Source organism: Ostrea edulis, chromosome 1, assembly GCF_947568905.1.
Source record: "Ostrea edulis chromosome 1, xbOstEdul1.1, whole genome shotgun sequence".
NCBI classification, from domain to species: Eukaryota; Metazoa; Mollusca; class Bivalvia; order Ostreida; family Ostreidae; genus Ostrea; species Ostrea edulis.
This window is the reverse complement of record NC_079164.1, coordinates 98080628-98103972: the sequence shown is the minus strand read 5'-3', so window position 1 is coordinate 98103972 and position 23345 is coordinate 98080628. Positions and strand designations below refer to the sequence as shown.

The 23345-nt window shown below is 34.2% G+C and overlaps 1 protein-coding gene across 11 annotated transcripts in view; it reads left to right on the top strand.

Moving 5' to 3' along the window:
- The first annotated feature begins 5201 nt into the window (after window positions 1–5201).
- Window positions 5202–23345, top strand: part of LOC125671578 (uncharacterized) — a 53646-nt gene continuing 35502 nt past the window's right edge. For 7 of the 11 annotated variants that reach the window (XM_056139846.1, XM_056139844.1, XM_048907392.2 and 4 more), the window contains exons 1-5: window positions 5209–5412; window positions 9512–9865; window positions 18185–18267; window positions 20814–21024; window positions 23007–23042. In XM_056139846.1, the coding sequence (XP_055995821.1) occupies window positions 5364–5412; window positions 9512–9865; window positions 18185–18267; window positions 20814–21024; window positions 23007–23042 (733 nt within the window). In that variant the 5' untranslated portion in view covers window positions 5209–5363. Of the gene's footprint in view, window positions 5413–9511; window positions 9866–18184; window positions 18268–20813; window positions 21025–23006; window positions 23043–23345 lie in introns of all 11 variants that reach the window. The other 4 variants (XM_056139851.1, XM_056139848.1, XM_056139841.1 and 1 more) reach the window with 2 other exon arrangements.

The following is a 23345-nucleotide window of genomic DNA, read 5'->3' as shown; positions in this document are numbered from 1 at the left end:
TTGCAGAGTACACCGAAATTTAGATAAGAAAAATATGTTAAGTGCCTGTGATATTTTGATAAATTAATACATACATGTATAAACACAATAGTGACCACATATGTATTTTAATGAAGTGAATAAAATTAGTTTTGTGTTGGACCCGTGTGAGAATGAAAAGCTCTAAAATATAGGTGGAAAAGAAATTGGAAGTAGATGTACAAGGTTTATTAACACTTTTTCTTTTCTCTTTGTTATTTGAATGATTCAAATAAAAAAAAATATCACAATTTTAACAAACATTGTGATGATTAATAACCAATATTTAATTCAAATGATTGAGTTGGGCTTCCCCCCTCCAGCTACATTATATCTTTTCCCACCCCAACTGCAACACCCACATCATATTGAATATTTTAATGAATCTTCTTCTCAGTTAATGCTTCCATTCACTCACTGATACTGAGTATTATAGTAGAGAGAAGTTTTTTTAAAAGGTGCATCTATACATCAAATCTGATGTGCCTCTTTGGCTTCTTAATGCTTGTTTTGAAATAAGAAATATACTTTTGAAAATGCTGATATTCAAATGTTCTCTTTGGGCCTCATCAGTCAGGTAAGAGAACAGATTTATTCCTGAGACCTTCCTGGTGCAAAATAATTTATAATAAATGGTTATAACTTTTCTTAGAAAAAAAGCATATTTTAAAAAAAAAAAATAAAGCAAGTCTTATAAAATGAAGTTTAAAGGCAAAGCACCAAGAAGGTTTCTGCCCTCATAAATAAAAGCGTGAACAGTGTTTTCATAATTTTATCATTAGAAGTCTATGGTTTGGAAGATTATCAAGTAAAATATACACAACATTAAGTTTAATATACAATACATTCAATACATCAAACAAGAGAAGTTTTCATGTAAACATTCCAACATGAAGTGATTTAGCTTTTAAAACAACATTGTCTTGAACAGTGTTGAAGGAATAGTTATAATTTTATACTATGTGTTTTTCCTACTAATTCACCTAATTTAAAACACACATTTAAACATCCACAGGTACTGTATACAGTAGTTTACATTTTAATCAAAACAAAATATAGATATGCAACATTAATACATAAGTGTCAACATTTTAAAAAAAAATTGTCAAAAAAGGGCCTATCAAAGGTTTCAGCTATGTTATGTGTTAATAAACCCGATGCCTATAAATTAATTGCAATAAAAATGTAACTTTAATCTTTTATTATTATTGTGTGGATCCTGTGTTACCAACTTATGACATCAATATAAATTTATTGATCAATATTGGACATGTTCAAGTATATGTACATGTATCTAACTGTGTATCATACTGATACATCAACTCATAACAGGTACCATTCAAGCAGTTTCTTGCTAAGTATTGCATTATAAAAATCCATACCATATTGTTTTCCAAATGGTTTGTTTAACACATGGCCTGATTTAACATGGGTATATACCAGAAATGTGAATTTTCCAATAGGGTCTTCATGGAAAATCTAGGCAGTAAATTGACGCATTAATCAAATACTTTCCGTCTCGTAAATGCTCGTTTTATTGCGGCAAACTACAGTGGATTAGGCAATCAAAATGCATTTTACAAAACAGTTGCATTAGAATGTGTTTGTTTTTTTTAGGTAAACTCAACCTTACCACTGAATAACAGTAACACAAACACTAACACAAAACTTCTAAAGCTAATGACTTAAAATACAGAAAAATGAAGCAGATTGATCTTTTAAGATCATCATCCTATCCAGAGATGTCATAGAAGGACTAATACCCACCATGGGGGTTTTTATTGGATCAAAACTATGCACAAAATGTTGTGACCTTAACCTCAGTCAATTACCTTATGATAGGGTATTGACACACCCTCAGGTCAGGAGCAACCTAAGTGTTAAGTATGAGTTATAATGTTTATTCTTGAAACAAGAGGTGTATGTGCCACAAAGCTCACCTGAGTACTTGAGCCCTGCTGTTCTTAAGATTTTTTAAAATAAGTCATCATTACTTCATTACTAAAACTATAGAATAAATTCTTTTAATAGAGAAAAACAACAATGTAACAGTGAGGTTAAATTAAGCCATGCAGTGTGTTATAATTTATTACTGTAATTAAGCTATAAGTCATACAAAAATGTATTCAACTCTGGTAGTGATGGGAATTGAACCCATGTCTTAGACTGTCCGTACACTACCTATAATGGTGTTAGATTGGTGCAGTAGAAGTGTTAGAAAAGTAGTAAAGATTTCAGCAAGCAGAGAGAAAGAGCTTCAATTGTGTTATAAAGATCTTTATATACACAAAATTGGGAAAAATTAGGTTGTTTTCATACTAAATTATATATAACTCAACCCCAGCCATCACCATCCATACATAATATTTTAAATATATCATGAGAAATATAAAGGAAAATGTGCATAAAAAATAAAAATATGTGCAAAGCAAACTAAATATATATTTATCTAAGGCATGTCAATGTATATATAAACTGCTATTCTGAGAATCAAACCCATGTCCCCTTCTTCATAAACCTGAAATAAATTAAATTTAACATCTTCACCTAAAATCGGTATTTCAATCATCAATATAAAAAATCAGACTTCTTAAATTCATGCCGTATACTCTGCGTAAGCGATTGTGAGCATATCTTAGAGTCTGATTTTAATTAGATTGTTCAATCATCTGTCACAAAAATGTAACAATAGTTCAATATCTTGCAATTGCTGCAATCATAAAATGTCAAAATAAGACTAACTAGAGCTGTCTCAAGGATTAAGGACTCACGGATGACCCTGCAAGGTAAACAGAAAAGGTTCACTTTAAAATAGCTTAAAGAACTCTGCTATTTTGTCCAAATTCTAATGGAAATGTTATAAGGAATGAATGTATGTTGAGAGCAAAAATTGCAGTATCAAAATCTATCAACAGTCCAAGCATCAAATTGTCATGGACCAAAAATATTTAAATTCTCAGTTCTGCGACCGTGACTTTATGTTCCTCTTCCAATCCAAGGTTTTGTCCTTTCAAATTTTAAATTTCTAAGATATATCTTGAACTCTGAGACCTTTACTTTTGTATTAATGACATTTGTTTCTGACCTTGTTAAAACAATCATAGTGCAGGGTTGTTACACCTCTCAAAATCACAAGTATCATTCATGTCTTGTATAATCTTCTGGGTTTTTTTCCACAACAAAGTTATGGATATGGCAAGAATTTTATTCTTATAAAACTGGTGACCTTGACCTTATCTGAATTACTCTGGGTTAGGGTCAGGACATACTTTTAAGTCTAAAGTACCCTTTATCTAAAGTATAAGCTTTGATTTTTTTTTTCATTTCAAAGTATATGGCTAAAACCATATTTTAATACGTTACTTACATGTAGTACCCTGTGACCTTGTCAAAAATGACCTTCATACTGGGTCAAGGCATATTTCTGATAGGAGGTTCCTTGTGGAAGCGATTTAAATTAAAAACATTGACATTTACAAAATGTTCTCTCTTATCGGTGACTTTTTTTCCTACATTCCTTCTACCACAGGTGTGCCCTTTGAAGTAGAAAAGATGTGAAAGAAGAACCCTAAATAAGCTTGCACTAGACACACCCCTATCTTGTACAGCTATTTACAGAGCACTGAATGATAATTATAACTATTGATCTGAATAATGGTTATAATTAACTTTTTAATCTGTGTCACTGCAAAGTAGTACTTTATCAATAAAAGCAATTATACATCACGTGCCAATTTATATTATCAAAGAAAAATGTAAATGACTTTTTATAAGATAATTTGCAGTGCAAAGTGTCTGATGACTGCATGATTAAATGATTGCACCTTAAATAAGTATTGCATTTGAAATAAAGGTACTTATAAGCTGAACTCTTTTTCATTATTCAAATGTGAGCATCCAAATCATTGCTAGCCAAAGTGATATAAGCTAAACTAAGACAATTGATATATTATATATGCATGACGACATGTTTGGAAAGATAAATCTAAGTTTGTCAAAGTACAGTGCTAAAGATAGCTTATATATAGAAAATACTATAATATGAATATTCATTTTGAAGCAACCCCATTCACAATTTTTTTTTTTACAATACAATGCATATATTTTAAATATTATTCACTCATATACTTCTGCATGAGCACAATTAAGTCCTGAACCCAATTAACATTTATGAATGTTTTATAATATTTCTTTCTATATATTTAATTTGTTTTAATTTTCAAATTGGTCATTTTATCTTTCAATTATATGACTATGATTACACTAAAATAAAGCATTTATCATGTTTATAAATCCATATTTCTTTTATTTTACTTTTGAATCGTAAATAAAATAAACCTGATTTAACATTATTTCTTCATCAACAAAATCTTAGATGATATAATGATTGAACTGACCCATCATGGAATTAAATCCAGTTATAGATATGAAAGATGCTGTACACACAGCAGAAGTAATAGATAGAATCAATTGTAATTGATTGTTCAGATAGGACGAGGTCATAATCACAGGTAGCAATAGCTATATAGGTAATCGAAGTCGTGGACATGTTACATTCTTGACCAATCAGCTGCATCCAACAGACCATTTTAACTTCTGTACCCATTGTACCCTAGGTTATGTAGAGCCACCTCATGTAATTCTTACTTTCAATTTCCATGATTTGTGCTGTACCCTTTCTGTAACTTTTGTATAAAGGAATATAGAGCATGTAACCTTGGGTACAAAAGAAGCACTTAAAAACAGAGTCCTTATTCCTTGCCATATATGTGATTATTTGGCAAATAGATATTGTTTAAATTGAACCTGATCAAAGCATGAACATTACAATAGATATATTGTTTAAATCACGGGCACTGGAAGTTAATGTAAATATATAGTATGTGCATGTATAAAAAAGGAGGGGGGGGGGTCCATACCAAATGTGGATATATTTTTATACATGCACATACTATATATTTACATTAACTTCCAGTGCCCGGGGTAGATACCTGATCAAAGCATGAACATTACAAAATTTAATCTGTACATACATGAATCTGCGCTCGCTCAAACGGTAGCACCGTCAACATATTAATTTAAAAAATGATTAAAAAGGAACATACCACACAGAAAATAGCTAGCGCAATCATGACTGAATTTGTTTACCGTTCAGGATTCAAAGCGAAAGGAAAAGTTACAATGCGCATGCGCAACTCTGTAGCAGGGAGCTGCCGAAAGTATCAATCTCTCATTACAGCACTGTAAGGATCGACAACTCTGTATGAGAGATTGAAAAAATATGTTAGGCTTTTATGGAAATCCCGTACAGAGTCAGAGCGAAACTAGAAAGTAGAAAGTGAACAATGAATGCTCAAGGGAACCTGTTGTTTTTTGTGTTGGGTGTTAATGCAGGTTTGTTATGAATGGACGGATGTTTTTGATTCATTGAATGATCTAGGCCATCTTAATGTCTTTGCAGACAAAGCGTCCGACTCCGGCTTCCCAAAATGGAGTGCAGCATGCTAGATCTATATATTCTTGTCATATTGATAATTTATCGGAGTGCATTTGAAATTAAATGGGTTACAGGCGTTTGATTCATAGATCTACAATTCATCAGTTTAGGCCTATGTTATTTGATAACGTATTGTTTTATTAAATATAACTACGTAAAGCTCTGTGGAGCTTTTTAACCGACTCTCACATACATGTATTTCAAAGACACATAGCATGCATGTACACATATACACAGACATATCACAGGTTAACAAAAGAATACGAAAGCATAAGATTTAGAGGAAGAAATAAAATGCTACAAGCAAGAGTAGATGTATATAAAAATCCTCATTAAAATTCCATCTAATTCGCAATTTTTGTGGCAAATATTACAAAATGTGCAAGCTATTTAAATAGAAAGCTGGATAAATAGTATAAGAATTTTGAAAATAATTTAAATATAATTAAAATCAATAATGGTGGTATTAAATTAATATTTAAAAATTCATTGCTGACGGAATTAACTAAAACAATAAATAATAACTAGAAAAGAAAGGTCTATTGAGCCATGCAAACACACCACATACACGCTGCATAGATAAAAAGAGCAGAAGCAACATATAAAGCTATGTACACTGGACCTAAGATCTACGTGATTTACACTTACATGTGGGGCCAGACCAAGTGGAAATAAAACTTTTAAGGTGATAAGATGCCTACATGTCTTTAGTAACATCACATGCAGGGATCTGAAATAGTCCATGGATAAGAATAGTCCATGGATAAGTTCCCAATGATATTGGCTATTTAGATTATTAAATTCAAAGCACAATCCTCGATGTATACAATAGGTCTGTTAGAGAGATATTTTTTCCTGATCTAGAGCTTTATTTAGAACATTTGACATCATGATAGGCACTGATGAATATCTGGCGACCGGGTATAAGTACTCTCGTGACATCAGAGTAAACATGGTCAGTAAACTACGTGGATGGAGAAATTTTATTGACAATGTTAGGTTAGTAAGAGGCATAATATCGTTGTAGTATTGGTTTTAGCCAATTATAGTCCAAGATTTTTGTATGGAATGAATTTATCATTTTTTCGTTTAATGGAAGTATACCATGGAGAAATAAAAAAGACGGAAAACTGCATCATTGCGTGTATATTCCTGGTCCGCCCCAAATTTTTTGCATCATCTATACAACAATATTAAGCTGTTTTGCAATATGGAGGTGGGTGAGAGGCTGGGGTGTACTCATCAAATAATATGTTTCATGAAAAGGTATGGGTACTAGTAATTATCTATAGAATACATGTACAAGGTAAGTAGACAAGTACCAGACCTGGGGTCAATTAGTTTAAAATGTAATGAATTAAATTACAGTTACTTTGGAATTTTCACCATGACAATTTTGAAATTAAATTACAATTACTTTGCTTTAAAAGTAATGAATTACATTACACATTACAATGGAAAAAAAATACAAAGAAAATTTATGAACACAATTCATTTGAAGTTAACTTTTAAATCAGATTGTGAATAAGTATATTTGTTATTTTACACAGTATAGTTGGATTTTATCATCATCATATTTTCAAAAGTATTGTCAGTCAGAGAGCAGTGTTCTGGTCTGAAAACTTTGCCTACAATGCTGAAAAGTCTTTCCAAAGAGGCAGATGTTGTCGGGTTGGCTAAGAAAAACTTATATTTATATTTTATGAAATAAGAAATGATATGTAATTCAAATGTAATTGAAAAGTAATGGTCATTACTGGCATTTTTATGAAAGTACCATTACCCCAGGTCTGATAAGTACTGTAGTAAAATACTTGGGATTATTGAACAAAACATGGGATGTATATATACATACCTAATTCTGAAATGATTGTAATATTAACATTTCTTTTTCCGGCACCCAGTCTATGTTTAGAAAACTTGATACTCAAGTTTTCTACCTCCCAATCTTTGGGACAAGGGGGACATAATTGATAAATTGTAAATTTCAGGACTCTTGCACCTCTGGGGCCTTTAAGGGCAGAGCAAAAGCTGCTAAAAAGTGACAAATTTACAAAAATCTTCTCTACAACTAGACATGTGTATGGAAAACTGAACACAGCGATGTAGACCAGGAAGGCCTCTTCCTAAGTTGTAAATTTCATGATCCACTGGGTAGACATTTTAACCACAGGGTGGAGTGAAATTTGATATATATAGTGTTTGTGTAAAACACTTAAATAACATCTTCTTAAGTGCTATTGATATTAAATTGAAACTAAATGGATATTTATAAAAAGAGCAGATAGTCCTTTACTCAAATTGTAAATGTGATTGATCTTAAGGGTAGGGTTTTTTAGTGTTAAATGTAGGATCTAGAGAGGGCACACATATCATGTGTTAAAAAGGGCACTTTTCGTCGCTGCAAGACAATTTCGGGGCACTTCCATTGTATCATACTATGATAGTAATAGAATAATCATTTAGCCTCTTTAAAAGTTAATACCTGCTGTCTTAATTTTAAACTTTTCAATCAACTTTGTGAAATAAAGAACAACGGAATTGTTTATGTAAAAAAAATTATGGAGAAAAAAGGGTATGGTGCAATTAAAAAGGGCATGGCGTGGCACCATGCTAGTTTGCTTTAGATTTAAAGGGACTGATTCACGATTTTCCCCAAAATTTTGGTTTTCACTTTTGATGATCAGAATCTACTTGTCTAATGTGGTTAAAAGATTTCACACAAAAATTAAGGTTATACATTATCACAGAAGCTCATTTTAGAGAGTTCATTTTTTGTTTTGTAAACAAAGATTGTGGAATGTTTTTGTTTACGAAATTTTCAAAAGAAAGGGTTATCGATCTAAGTTTATTATATCTTTCACATTTCAAGCATTCTTCAGGAAATATGTGCCATCTAAAAGTTAAAATTTGTGACTATGCAAAATTTAGATGCTTTATGTTACAAAATTAAGATTTCACTGGTGTGTTTGTATACATGAAAAGACTCGAGTCTTTGTTTACATAACACAGATTTAAGGCTAAAATATTGCTTTTATTTTTGTATTCAGAAGGTCAAAATGTTGGCTGTCAACATTAAATGAGTTATATTCTTAATATTTCACATAAAAAATAAAAAATATTTTGTTAAAAAATTGTGAACCAGTCCCTTTAACACTAGTTTTGGTATCAGGGTGGGGCCAAAATGGTCAGTTACAGTTGAACATTTTAACTTCTTCTTGAGAACTTTGCTATTCCAATTCTTTTCAGACCTTATTAATTTTAAACCTGATTAATTCTTTTCATAACAAATTTCAAAAGAATTGGAATTGTAGTTATCAGCATGATGAAGAAGTTAACAATGTTCAATTGTTAACACGTACATGAAGGATGACAACCAATTCAATAAGTCACCTGAGTTTACTCAAATGACCCAAAAACTAAATGCAAAGTGATAGAGCAAGAAGATCTCTACCAAAATTATAAATTTCATAGATGTTCTTACTCCAGGGCAGGGCCAAATTTAGTATATATAGTGTATATATATATAATTATGTGTGTAAAACACTAAATACCTATTTCGGCCATTCAAAGCTTCATACTTATAAACTATATTAAATATGTACATGTTTTTACTTCATGAATGCAAGCGTGCATAATTTTCCAAACTGCAACTCGGCCATACACATCTTTGATGCGTTTTAGCAATTTTTTGGTTTGTGCTGAGGAAGGGACAGGTCATCCCAAAAATTTGACAGTCTAGTTGTTTGTGTCAATGGTCATAATGCAGTACGTTTGGATCATGATGGATATACATATACATATTTATTAACATTGAATAATGTTGAAAATATCATGTCTTTCTGATCTTCAATAATTCAAAATATGCCCCAATATTGAGACCAGTGTTGGAGGTATTGGTCTGGTTGAACAAAGATAGGCTTTGTATGAAATATTTAGGTATATATATTTTGCAGGGAACTCTTTTCTGACAGCAGTATAATTTTTTTTTTGCAGTGTTGAGCCAGGGCATGCCGATCACACGTGCGTGTGCTGGTGAAAATGTGACGTTAGAATTCAAGCCTGTTGTAAATGAGTCCCTGACCATTCAGACCTTTGTTTGGCAAAAACTGGCTTTAAAAGGAGATACTAGTTTTGCAAAATTCACTAACAAGGAAAAAAACTTTGACATCTACCCCGATGACGTACAAGGAGGAAGACTGATTCATAATCACAATGACAAATCAGAGATAAATAATCTGATTCTAAAGAACATCAGGAAATCTGATTCTTCCCAATATGTCCTTGTGATAAGATATACAACCTTTACATCAAAAGATCCAGAATATGTTATGCAGTTAGAAGTCAAAGGTCAGTTAAATTATTATCTTACAACTTATTAACTTTGATAGGGAGTTATCTATATCAGTGCTGTATTTTATTTGGTATATTCTTTATGGAGACTTTGTTTTATCTATATCAGTGCTGTATTTTGTTTGGCATATTCTGTATGGAGACTTTGTTTTATCCGTATCAGAGCCAAAGGCATAAGTGAGCTTTTCTGATCAAAATTTGTCTGTTGGCGGCGAAGGCGTCGTCACAAACTTTTCACATTTTTGACTTCTTCTCAAGAACCGCTGGGCCAATTTCAACCAATCTTGCCACAGAGCATCCTTGGGTGAAGGGCTTTCAAGTTTGTTCGATTGAAGGGCCATGTCCCTTTCAAAGGGGAGATAATCACAAAAATGCAAAAATAGGGTGGGATAATTTAAAAATCTTCTTCTCAAGAACCACTGGGTCAGAAAAGCTGAACTTTACATGAAAGCTTCCTGACATAGTGCAGATTCAAGTTTGTTCAAATCATGGCCTCCAGGGGTTGGATGGGGCCACAATAGGGGATCAAAGTTTTACATACTAATATATAGGATAAATCTTTAAAAATCTTAAGAACTACTGAGCCAGAAAAGCTGAGATTTACATGAAAGCTTCCGGACATAATGCAGATTCAAGATTGTTCAAATCATGGCCCCGGGGGTTGGATGGGCCACAACAGGGGATCAAAGTTTTACATACAAATATATAGGAAAAATCTTCTCAAGAACCACTGAGCCAGAAAAGCTGAGATTTACATGAAAGCTTCCTGACATTTCAGTTTGTTAAAATCATGGCCCCCAGGGGTAGGATGGGATCACAAGGGGGGATCAAAGTTTTGCATACAAATATATAGGAAAATTCTTTAAATATGAGCCAAAGTAACTCAGGTGAGTGATGTGGCCATTGGGCCTCTTGTTATTAGTTTATTTTAGTTAAAATTGAGGACCTGTTTATTGTTTATTATTAGTTTATTTTAGTTGATATTGAGGACCTTTTATTAGGTCACCTGAATTCATTCAGGTGACCTATTGCTATCTGTTTTTGTCCGTCGTCGTGCGTTAACATTTGAACATTTTCAGCTTCTTCTCTGAAACCCCTGAACCAATTTCAACCAATTTTGGCATATAGGATCTGTGGGTGGAGGGGAACAAAAATTGTGAAATTCGTGGTCCCTGCCCCCCTGGGGCCTGAGGGGTGGGGCAAAAACCATCAAAATGAGTGTAATTTAAAAAAATCTTCTTCTTTACTCCTGGACATCAAGAAGCCAAAATGTGGGCATAATTATAATGAGCGTTGAGCCCTCTACCAAAATTGTGAAATTCATGGCCCCAGGGGCAGGGGTTCTTGTGTTAGGGTGGGGCTCTATTGGTCATATAGTGAAAATGTAGAAATTCTTTGAAAATCTTCTTCTCTGTCTCTGGGTATTTAAAAGTAGACAAAGTAATAGCATGGTAATGATGAGTAAGGATGCCTCTTTATAACCCCCCCCCCCCCCCCCCCCCCCGCAACAAGTTGGGGGGGGGGGTATACTGGAATCGGGTTGTCCGTCTGTTCGTCCGTCCATCTGTAGACGCAATGGTTTCCGGGCTCTAAAGCATTATCCTTTCCACCTACCGTCACCATATCATATATATATGGACTACCCATGGGATGAAGATGTTCCCTATCGATTTTGGGGTCAAAAGGTCAAAGGTCAAGCGCACTGGACATTGAAGTAGCAATATGGTTTCTGGGCTCTAAAGCGTTATCCTTTCCACCTACAGTCACCATATCATACATGTGGACTACCCATGGGATGAAGATGTTCCCTATCGATTTTGGGGTCAAAAGGTCAAAGGTCATGCACACTGGACATCGAAGTAGCAACACTCAGAAAAGAGGTAGTTTATACCTATTACCAACACCCTTTGGGAGATTGGGGTAAGCGGGGGGTATTCTTAGTGAGCATTGCTCACAGTACCTCTCGTTAAAAATTGTGAAATTCATGGCCCCTCGATCAGGGGTTCTGGTGCTAGGGTGGGGCTCTATAAGTCATATAGTGAAAATGCATTATTTCTTTGAAAATATTCTTCTCTGTCCTTGGGTATTAAGTAGACAAACCAATAGCATGGTTATGATGAGCAAGGATGCCTCTTTCAAAATTGTGAAATTCATGGCCCCTGGGTCAGGGGTTCTGGTATTAGGGTGGGGCCCTATTGATCATATAGTGAAAATGCATTTTATTTCTTGGAAAATCTTCTCCTCTGCTGCTGGGTATTAAGGTAGGTCCCTAGTCCTGGATCTACTTGTGATTTCTCAAAAATTTGAATTTAAATACTTAGATTGTTCATTTGAGGGTATGATAAAAACAAAAAAATGGGGGGTTGTCAGTATAATGAGTAAATTATGGTATTTTTATTATGTGTACCCCCATTTGTCAAACGGAAATATCAGAATTCATTGAAGAAGTCCTAGAATATGTCCATAAAATTTTGTTTGAGATATGACGCTGCAATGTTTTCCTCAAATATGAAATAAATATGTCTAACTAAATAATTAAAAGTTAAATTTTAACATAGTTTCAAGTTTTTTTAGTAATGGTGGTACAAAATTGAACTCAATGCAGGTCCTCTGTAGTCAAAAATACGGCACTGCAACACCACCAATATGAATATTTTAAAAATTTGACTTGTGATTTTTCATTCAAACTCACATATTATGTTCATATATGAATGCTTCTTAAAATACATTTAAAAAATCTGCCCTTTCTCAGCATAATATTTTCACAGCATCTCAATTTATATTTACATTTTTTGGCCAAAATAGCCATTTTGAAGATGATTTTCACATAATAGAAGATAACAAATATATAACAATTAAGATAACAAATATATAACAAGTGCAGAATTGTTTTATTTAATTCCACAAGTGCATTATCGCATATCATGAATTTTTTTAAAATTAATTTACAGATAATTTTAACATGTAATACCCCTGTATATCAGTTAAACAAATATGTACCTCTGGTTTTATGTGTGAATTAGATGATAAAAAATGGAAAGAAGATTGGAGTCATAGTCTACTTAAATATAGGTGATGAAGTATTATTGTATTCATTTTACTAAATTAAAACAAAACATCCAAGTAAATGTATAAACAATATAAATCCACCCAATAATAATAGTACATGAAACAATACCGGAGTTCGATCTGGACATGACGTCACGCTACTAGACCCCTACTTTAAGTAGACAAACTAATAGTATGATAATGATGATCAAGGATGCTTCTTTCAAAACTGAAATTTATGGCCCCAGGGTCAGGGGTTCTGGTGGAAAGGCGGGGCTGACCACATAGCTATTCAATGTTTCTTCCATCCAAAAGTAAAATTCTTATATTTAAACACAAACCTAATTCAAACATTGGAAGGTTGTTACATGATACTCAGGTGACCTATAAGGCCCCTGGGCCTCTTGTTATTAGTTTATTAAGGTCTTCCGTAACAACAGAAGACCTTCTACTGATTGTGCTGGTTAATATTATTCTTATTATTCTTTTTTCCCCCCTTTTTCCTAGACGCTAACTTTGAAGCTTCATATCTTGCTCATTTCTGGATGGATTTTGCTCAAATTTTCAGGGTTTATAAACTTTACAGAACAATTTTAAAATAATGTACTACATTTCAGAAATTCCATTCTGTTCACGAGTTATTCCTCTTTGAATGAAATTTTAGGGGCTTTGGTTTCCAGACAAAGGCTCCGAGACTGTATAAGCTTGAGCAGAAAATGCATTGAAAATGAAAAGTAGGAGCATTGTAGTTGTGCACATCGTTTTTTGTTTTTTGATTACAGCGTTCGAAATGGTGGTTGTAAGGGTTCAAAAATTAGGACGCCTAAAGGAGCAAAAAATTATACATATTTTCCTTTGTATCTTTTAAACTAAAAATATTTTGTTAAGACGTGTAGAACAAAAGTTGTGCAAAATGTTAAGAGCTTTCTTTTGATATCCCTAAAAAGGGGCTGGCCCCTTAAAGAGACTGATTCACGATTTTCCTCCAAATTTTGTATTTTACATTAAGTAATCAAAATCTATAGGCTAATATGTTTTAGAAGGTTTCACAAAAAATTAAGGTTATTCATCATGACGGAAGCTCATTATAGAGAGTTTATTATTTGTTTTGAAAACAAACATTGAGGTGTGTTATTGTTTACGAGTTTTCAAAATAAATCGATACTGATCCAAGTTTATTATATATATCACATCTCAAGTATGCTTTAGGTAAAATGTGTCATTTAAAAGTTAAAATTTGTAATTGTACAAAATGAAGATGCTTTGAATTACAAAATTAATGTTTCACTGGTTTGTTTGTTTACATAAAAAGACTCGAGTCTTTGTTTACATAACACAGAATCAAAGCTAAAATATTGCTCTTATCCTTACATTCAGACGGTCCAAATTTTGGTTGTCAACATTAAATGAGCTATATTTTTAATTTTTAACAACACAAATGAAAAATATTTCTTTCGAAAAACGTGAACCAGTCCCTTTAAATTAGGGATCTGGGGATCTTCAAAGTTTTCGCGTTATAACTCAAAAACGGTAAATATTTCTATATGGCTTTCGCTAGAAAAGTTGTTCCTTAACATCTTATTGATCTCATAAACATAATATTTTGCTCGAGTATTGTGTTATATATGAGTAAAATGCTTGACCCGCAAACAGGTAACCGTATCATTAGGTAGGTAAAGGGGGAAAAATATGTGTATGACTTACTTCGGCACATGCCCCTGGCGTGAAATTCATACGCGACTTCTGTGCGCACTGTGTACATAATATACCTACATGTATTTACGCAGATAGATATTAAAGTTCAATAAAATATTCAAGATTTGAGAGCAATTTATTTGATTTGTATGTATAAATAATTCAAACTCGATGAATTATTCTCTTCAGTCTGAATATTATGCTATCATAATTTTGTTGTATGATAAAATATTGGTAGCAGCTATAAACCTTTACTGTATGTCCTGAACCATGAAATTCATAAATTTAAATAGTAATTTTTTGTTCATTATTGGGACTGAAAAGTTAAATGCTGAAAGAATTTAATCCCACATACACGCGCGCTTCAAAAGACTGATTCGTGGATTGAGATCATACACGCATGTACTTAAGTAGTATAAATTTATTAAACACCTAACGATAAAAATTTATAGTACACCTTTATAGCTTCATTTCAATGATATATATTAAATTCTCAAACTATTTCATAAGTACAAACGAGAAGTCAGAATCGCCAGCGTAGCCAAACTACTTATATCGTTACAGTACTTATCTTCCTGTCACAGTACAGTTGATTATTTTCTTTCTAAAACTTAACTTGTATTCGTCTTTTGTAAAATCACTGGATAAGTATCTCAAATAATTTTTCCCGGGGTGATGTTACGTATAACATATCAAGAGGGAAAGAAGGCAAAAGTTAGATCCCACACACACATACTCATGTACAGTTCCTGTATTTTCATGTTAACTATAGGTTGCATTAGGACCTGACCCAAGGACATATGGTCAAGTTTAAGGTTTTTATGTCACACAACTCCGACGGAAAACCTCTCGTTGCTTTGCAACGAGCTTGGCTCTAGTTTTAGACAAAATTGAGGACCTGTTTATTAGTTTATTTAGATGAAATTGAGGACCTGTTTACTGTTTATTGTTTGTTTATTTTAGTTGAAATGGAGGACCTGTTTATTGTTTGTTTATTATACCCCCCCCCCCCCCCCCGAGCGAAGTTCTGGGGGGTATATAGGAATCACTCTGTCTGTCTGTCTGTTTCTCCATCCGTCCGTCCGTCCGTCTGTCTGTCTGTGCAGATTCGTGTCTGGGCCATAACTTCTTTGTTGTTTGACTTAGGCATACCATATTTGGCACACAGGTAGATCACCATGAGACGATGTGTCAAGTACCTTCATGACCTCTATATGACCTTGACCATTGACCTCAAGGTCAAAATTAAAGGTTTTTTACAACGGATTCGTGTCTGGGCCATAATTTCTTTGTTCTTTGACATAGGCATACCATATTTGACACATGAGTATATCACCATGAGACGATGTGTCATGTACCTTCATGACCTCCATATGACCCTGACCTCAAGGTCAAAATTAAAGGTATTTACAATGGATTCATGTCAGGGCCATGACTTCTTTGTTCTTTGACATAGGCATATTATATTTGACACATGAGTGTATCACCATGAGACAATGTGTCGGGTATCTTCATGACCTCTATATGACCTTGAACTTTGACCTCAAGGTCAAAATTGGTTAGACAGTGCTCTAAGTTGCGAGTAAAACAAAATCAATTTTGCGACTAGAGATTATAATTAAGTCGCATTTTCGCGAGTGAAGAAAATTTGGGCAACCAGTAAAATTTTAGAATCGGGATCGGAAGTCTAAATAAATATTTTTCAGTCTCGGTCAAAACAATCAAGATGGCGGGAAAACGAGGTTTAGAGCACTTTGGATTTATCAATAGTATAAAACAGAAGCCTCAGCCTAGTACATGTAACAAAGAAATTCAAGAATCACATGGGGAAAGTTCTGCATCAAAAGATGGTGTAGCAATGTCTAAAGAGAAATGCAAAAGTAAAGGAAGAACCCCAGTCCTGAAATGGAGGAGGGAATTTTCGTGATGGCAAAATGTTTTGCAGAATTTGTGAGCCTAATTAGCCAGCAACGTCCACCATTTCTGGACATCCATTGTCCTATTTCGCCACGACTGAGTGTACATCTTTCAAACGTGGAAGTGTGACTGTTCAAGGTAACAGTAAGAGACATGTCGTTGTCCGTGACTGCATTATTAGCAGTAAGTTGAGCGGGGCAACTGTTGCTGTTAATTTTCAAAGACAATCAAACTCGGGATGTTGTGTTCTTATTGATGCTGGTACTAATTGTTCAGCAAATGATCCAACAAAACTAGGAGCTCTTATTCGCATAACATGATAAGCAGTAAAGGCCCACATATTGATAACTTTTAAGCAAATCCTTGTGTGGAACGCTGGGTTTTCTTCCCCAGAAGTGTACTGTAAAATATACAGGATGGCCCAATGCAATACAACTTTTGCCAGAGTAAATACTTATCTTGTTAGCATCCAGTATGTTTCACAGTACATTTCTATTCAGTTTAAAAATAAAACAAACAAAATGTATACATGGTTGTTGATTTGTTAGCATCCAGCATGTTTCACAGTACATTTCTATTCAGTTTAAAAATAAAACAAACAAAATGTATACATGGTTGTTGATTTGTTACTTGAAAGATATTCATATTTTAAAAAAAAACAACCTTGTAAGTCTTATATTTACAAAATCTTTTACTATGGCGAGTAGAAATTTTGAACATGGCGACTAGAAATTTGAAAATGGCGACCAGAAATATTTTTAGGTTGTCATTTTCCGACCTCATAGCAGATGCGACTTGGAGCACTGTTATAGGGTTTTGACATAGTCATACCATAAGACATGGGTGTATCACCATGAGTCTATGTGTCATGTACATTCATGGCCTCTTTATGACCTTGACCTTTGATCTCAAGGTCAAAATTATAGGTTTATGCCATGGATTTGTGTACGGACTATATCTTCCATTTTCTTCTATAAAGGCATACCATATTTTGACACTCAGGAAAGAGGTAATTTATACCTATTAACAACACCCTTTGGGAGATAGGGGTAAGTGGGGGGTATTCTTAGTGAGCATTGCTCATAGTACATCTTGTTTCAGTTGAAATTGAGGACCTGTTTATTGTTTGTTTAAATTTTAGTTTAAATTGAGAACTTGTTTATTGTAAATTTAAGTTGAAATTGAGGACCTGTAAATTATTTGTTTATTTTAGTTGAAATAGAGGATCTGTTTATTGTTTGTTAGTTTAGTTGAAATTGAGGACCTGTTTATTGTATATTGTAAGTTTATTTTAGTTGAAATTGAGGACCTGTTTATTGTATATTGTAAGTTTATTTTAGTTGAAATTGAGGACCTGTTTATTGTATATTGTAAGTTTATTTTAGTTGAAATTGAGGACCTGTTTACAGTTGATTGTTTGTTTATTTTAGTTGAAATAGAGAGCCTGTTTATTGTTAGTTTAATTTAGTTGAAATTGAGGACCTGTTTATTGTTGAAATTGAGGACCTGTTTACTATTTGTTGTATATTAATTATGTTAATATTGATATAAGATTCATCCTGTTTATATCACTGTCAAAGTATATACATGTACATGCATCAAATGTTGTTTATTTGTTATTGAATCATTTTCAATTATATTTTTGGTTCAATTTAGATGTCTGCTTTGAGGCACCCAAGCAGGAAGGTGGATGTGCAGTGTCAACTTGTTTTACGGGAGACAATGGGATGTTGAAACTGGTAAGAAGGCTTAGAAACAAATATTAACATTAATATATACAAACATTATACAAACATTAATATAGGATCTCCCATGGTTTGTGGTTTGATATGATTTATATTCACCGAGCCTTGATGAGGAAATAGGAAACACACAACGTGAGTGAGATACAAATCATCATATCAAACCATTGGAGGTTCTTTTTTGTCACAAGTTACACCCCCACCACCCACACCCAGTGAATAAACACAAACTACACCCCCACCACCCACACCCAGTGAATAAACACAAGTTACATCCCCACCACCCACACCCAGTGAATAAACACAAGTTATACCCCCACCACTCACACCCAGTGAATAAACACAAGTTACACCCCCACCACCCACACCCGGTGAATAAACACAAGTTACACCCCCACCACCCACACCCAGTGAATAAACACAAACTACACCCCCACCACCCACACCCAGTGAATAAACACAAGTTACACCCCCACCACCCACACCCAGTGAATAAACACAAACTACACCCCCACCACCCACACCCAGTGAATAAACACAAGTTACACCCCCACCACCCACACCCAGTGAATAAACACAAACTACACCCCCACCACCCACACCCAGTGAATAAACACAAGTTACACCCCCACCACCCACACCCAGTGAATAATCACAAACTACACCCCCACCACCCACACCCAGTGAATAAACACAAACTACACCCCCACCACCCACACCCAGTGAATAAACACAAACTACACCCCCACCACCCACACCCAGTGAATAAACACAAACTACACCCCCACCACCCACACCCAGTGAATAAACACAAGTTACACCCCCACCACCCACACCCAGTGAATAAACACAAACTACACCCCCACCACCCACACCCAGTGAATAAACACAAACTACACCCCCACCACCCACACCCAGTGAATAAACACAAACTACATAAGCTTGACATTTGATTGTGATGTCACAAGTTACACCCCCACCACCCACACCCAGTGAAGAAACACAAACTACATAAGCTTGACATTTGATTGTGATGTCACAATGAAATGGTGTAGGAAAACATAGTGTAATTAAAATTTATGTAATGGGTGATATGCATTGGATCAAGGGGTAAACATGTGATCACAATCAATATTCCAGCAGGCCTAGTAATTCCTGTGTGCAAGTCTCTGTAGGTTTCATGGGAATCTTCTCTTTGGTTTGAGTAACTTACACTTGTATTTTGATATGCTGACGGTGCTACCGTTTGAACAAGCGCAGCTACATACATATTTTGTAATGTTCATGTTTTGATCTGACAGCAATTTAAAGAATGCCTATTTACCAAATATTCAGTACATGAATGAGATAAGGCAGCAGAAATTTTTATTGTACAGAATTCTGATTTTAACTCTGCATGCATATACTTGTTCTCAATGGTGAGTTTATTATCATTAAAGTAGTAATTATGTGATAAACAAGTGTGACTGTACTTCATGCTATTGTTGCTGCTTTTTCATCTTTATACTGTACGTGTCCCTTAATAATTTCCTCCATTATACATTCTGATGCTTTAGAAGTGGTTGCACTTAAGAGATATGGGGAGAAGATTAAAAATTTCCCGTTAAAAGGCGGACTTCCTGTATCGTGATGGTCTATCTTGCAGTATTCCTGTTACCCATGCACTTCTTTATTACAAAATTTTAGATGAGAATCGTTTTATAATTTACAATTACAGTGTCTAGGCGACATTTTGTGTGTTGTGACTTAACTCTAATCAAAAGATACACGCAAGTCGGAGAAGAAAAGATTATGAACGAATTTGCTTTTCTCGTTGAACGATTTCAGGCCAAAGTTGAAAAGTTGCACCTTGTGACTTTTGATTTCTTGAATAAAATTCTGCACAATACTTGTTTGCTATGACCCACCAAAATGAAAGACTCACAGCAGTGGCAGATCTAGATGGGGGGGGGGTGTAGATGTGTTATGGGGGGGTACATGTAGAAGTAGAAACCCCTTCCCTTTTAGTTGAATATATTTTTTTTTAAAAGATAATGTTTTGCCATTTTGGGGTCTTCAACAGTTACCCCCTCTTTCTTGCAACGGGTGGAAGAGGTACAAACTAGGGTTGCTACACCCTCCCCCTTTTCCCTTTGAAAAATTTCTGGATCCACCCTTAAAGATATTCCCTTATCCAATAAGACCAGCATAGTATTTAGTGTGGTGTCTTAAGTGTTGAAAATTTACCCTCTTGGTCATGAAATTGTTATAATATATGCCTTTTATTTAGTAATCAAAAGAACATTCCGAGGTGAGGTAACTCTCGAACGTAATTTCAATAATTAAGGTTAGATAAAGTTATATGAACACTGAACTGGAACAATATTACGTTTAGCAAAATGGTATTTTACAAATTTGCTAATACATACATGTAGTTATTTTCACAGTGAAAACAAAACCAGTAAATTTATCACTTTTATTCAATGGAAATACTACATTTTGTAACTGAAACATCACTGATTTTAATTTCATGGTATTATTGCTATATATGTCTCTATTTTTAGAATAATGACTCAGGATCCATTGTAAAGGTGGATGGTTACAAAATGGTGAAAGTTTGTGAAAATTCCCGAGATCACAAAATACACCCAACTGTGGGAATGGTCAACTACACAGATTCGATCCACTACATGTATCCACAATTAGCAGCATCGGGAAACTATTCCTGCTGTAATGCTGATGGCGTTTGTATGGAGCAAGTATTCCAAATATTAGGTATGTAAATACTCGCTGATTCCTCGACCTTGTGAAAATTATATATTCCTTCATTAACTTTATAATGAGATGCAAGGTCTCTGAGGAAAAGAAAATTAAACTTACTCAGACTATCTGAATGTGGTTCTGATTTAAGTATCACTGATGTCGGTGTAATCAAGGCAGGTTTAATTATCACTGATGTCGATGTAATCAAGCCAGGTTTAAGTATCACTGATGTCGATGTAATCAAGCCAGGTTTAAGTATCACTGATGTCAATGTAATCAAGCCAGGTTTAAGTATCACTGATGTCGATGTAATCAAGCCAGGTTTAAGTATCACTGATACCGATATAATCAAGCCTGATTTATGTCATACACTGGGGTATACAAAGTCAATGTAGAAAATTCAATGTTTTAAATGGAGTCTATATACTTCTTCAGAAAATGATAGTAAAAACAAATAATGAAACAAATATGGGTGTAACATTAGATATTTACATATTCTGATGTTCAGAACCATGTCTTGTTCTTAAAACGTCCTTTTCTATATAAGCAAGCTTAGAGGCTATGAACTGCCTGATACCAGTTTATAATGCAAGGCTATGAATGGTCTGGTGCCAGCATATATTGGGGCCCCCCAAAAAATATATGTTGGTTTCCACTTTCCTGACTGACCCTAAAAATTTCTGACAACCCTAACATTTTTTTTAATTGTTTTGTATTCTGGCACCTAAATTTCAAATGTTATAGAAAATGGTAATTTCAGCTGAGATTCGGCTTGGCTGGATATTTGGACTAAAGCCATTGCATATTCTCGAGACAGTCCTTCATAAATCAAATTTATAAGTCAACTTCAGCTGATGCAAACAAGTATTGTGCACCTTGACAACAATGTTGTCTGTTTCAGTTAAGTTTAGTTATGTTAATTTTGAAATTAAAACAACCTAATACTAGATATAGTGTGATGGTGTGAGACGTAGACGCGTATGTACATGTAGGTATGTCTGCAGTTTCATGAATATGATGAAGGGAGGAATTTGGAAATTCTGTGTTGCAGCAGGGTGTACATGTACATCCACACATAAAGATAATGCATCCTTACACGAGTTTCTCAAGGATGATGGAGCAGACATCGGTCGACAATGGATTAATTTTGTCAGAACAAAGCGGAAAGATTTCATCAGCCCCACCCCTCTTTCTGTGCTGTGTGAGAAACATTTTACACACCTTACTGCTATCCATTAAAGTGCAGTTAAAGAAGTATAATTATTTGAATTGAAATTAGGAAGTAACCACTCTTGTGACATGCTGTGCCAACTCTACATTAGGGACATCGCATTCTCTATGAGGAAAAAGATCTTCCTCACTCAATGCCGATGAGTACACAGCAATATTGCGTTCCTTGCAACAGAAGAAAATCATGCAGTCTGCATTTGTTAAAAGAGAATGTTAGGGTATAAAGCAGAATATTTTTGTGAATTGTATATATTTATTTAATTCATTTGGGTACAATGAGATAATTAGTAATACAACATTCAGTGGGAGATTCATGACGGGTCCATGGAATTTATGGAAACACGGAAAACACCAGATAATTTATTTTATTTTCATTCATATATTGATCTAGACAATTGAATGATGTTGAGGGAGGGGGGTACATGTCAGTCAAGCAAAACACTGTTTGGGGTTAATCATTTCAGAAAATATATTCACAAATTATGTATCTAGAAATATATATAGATACACCTCTCAAAAACGTATTGTTAAAAATATTTGGTGAAATTGGGGAATATAAAGTGTCGTCTGGTTTAAGGCCGGTGAAATTCCCCAAATTATCTGGAAAACTATTCCAGATACATATGACTGTATGCTTCACAGTAGTCATGCTGGTAAAACAACTGTCATCTTGTTCCCATCTTGCTGTGTATCGGTACTTTATGACAATGTAAAAGTACACTCAAGTTCCATTATAATACATTACTATATATATGTTTAAACAGACTGGCGAGAATCTGGCGCAATGGTCAATGATACAGGTAATCTCCTCATACTCATCAAATATCGAATGTATTTTTTCCACTTCCTCTACGAAAACCTATTGGTATCATACAAAAAATAAATTTACATTCCCCCATCTCGTAATTACGAGAAAAGATCTCGTTATTACGAGATAGTTATCTCGTAATTACGAGAAAAGATATCGTAATTACGAGAAAAGATCTTGTTATTACGAGATAATTATCTCATTATTACGAGATAATTATCTCGTTATTATGAGAAAAGATCTCGTAATTACGAGATAATTATCTCGTAATTATGAGAAAAATATGTAAATGTTG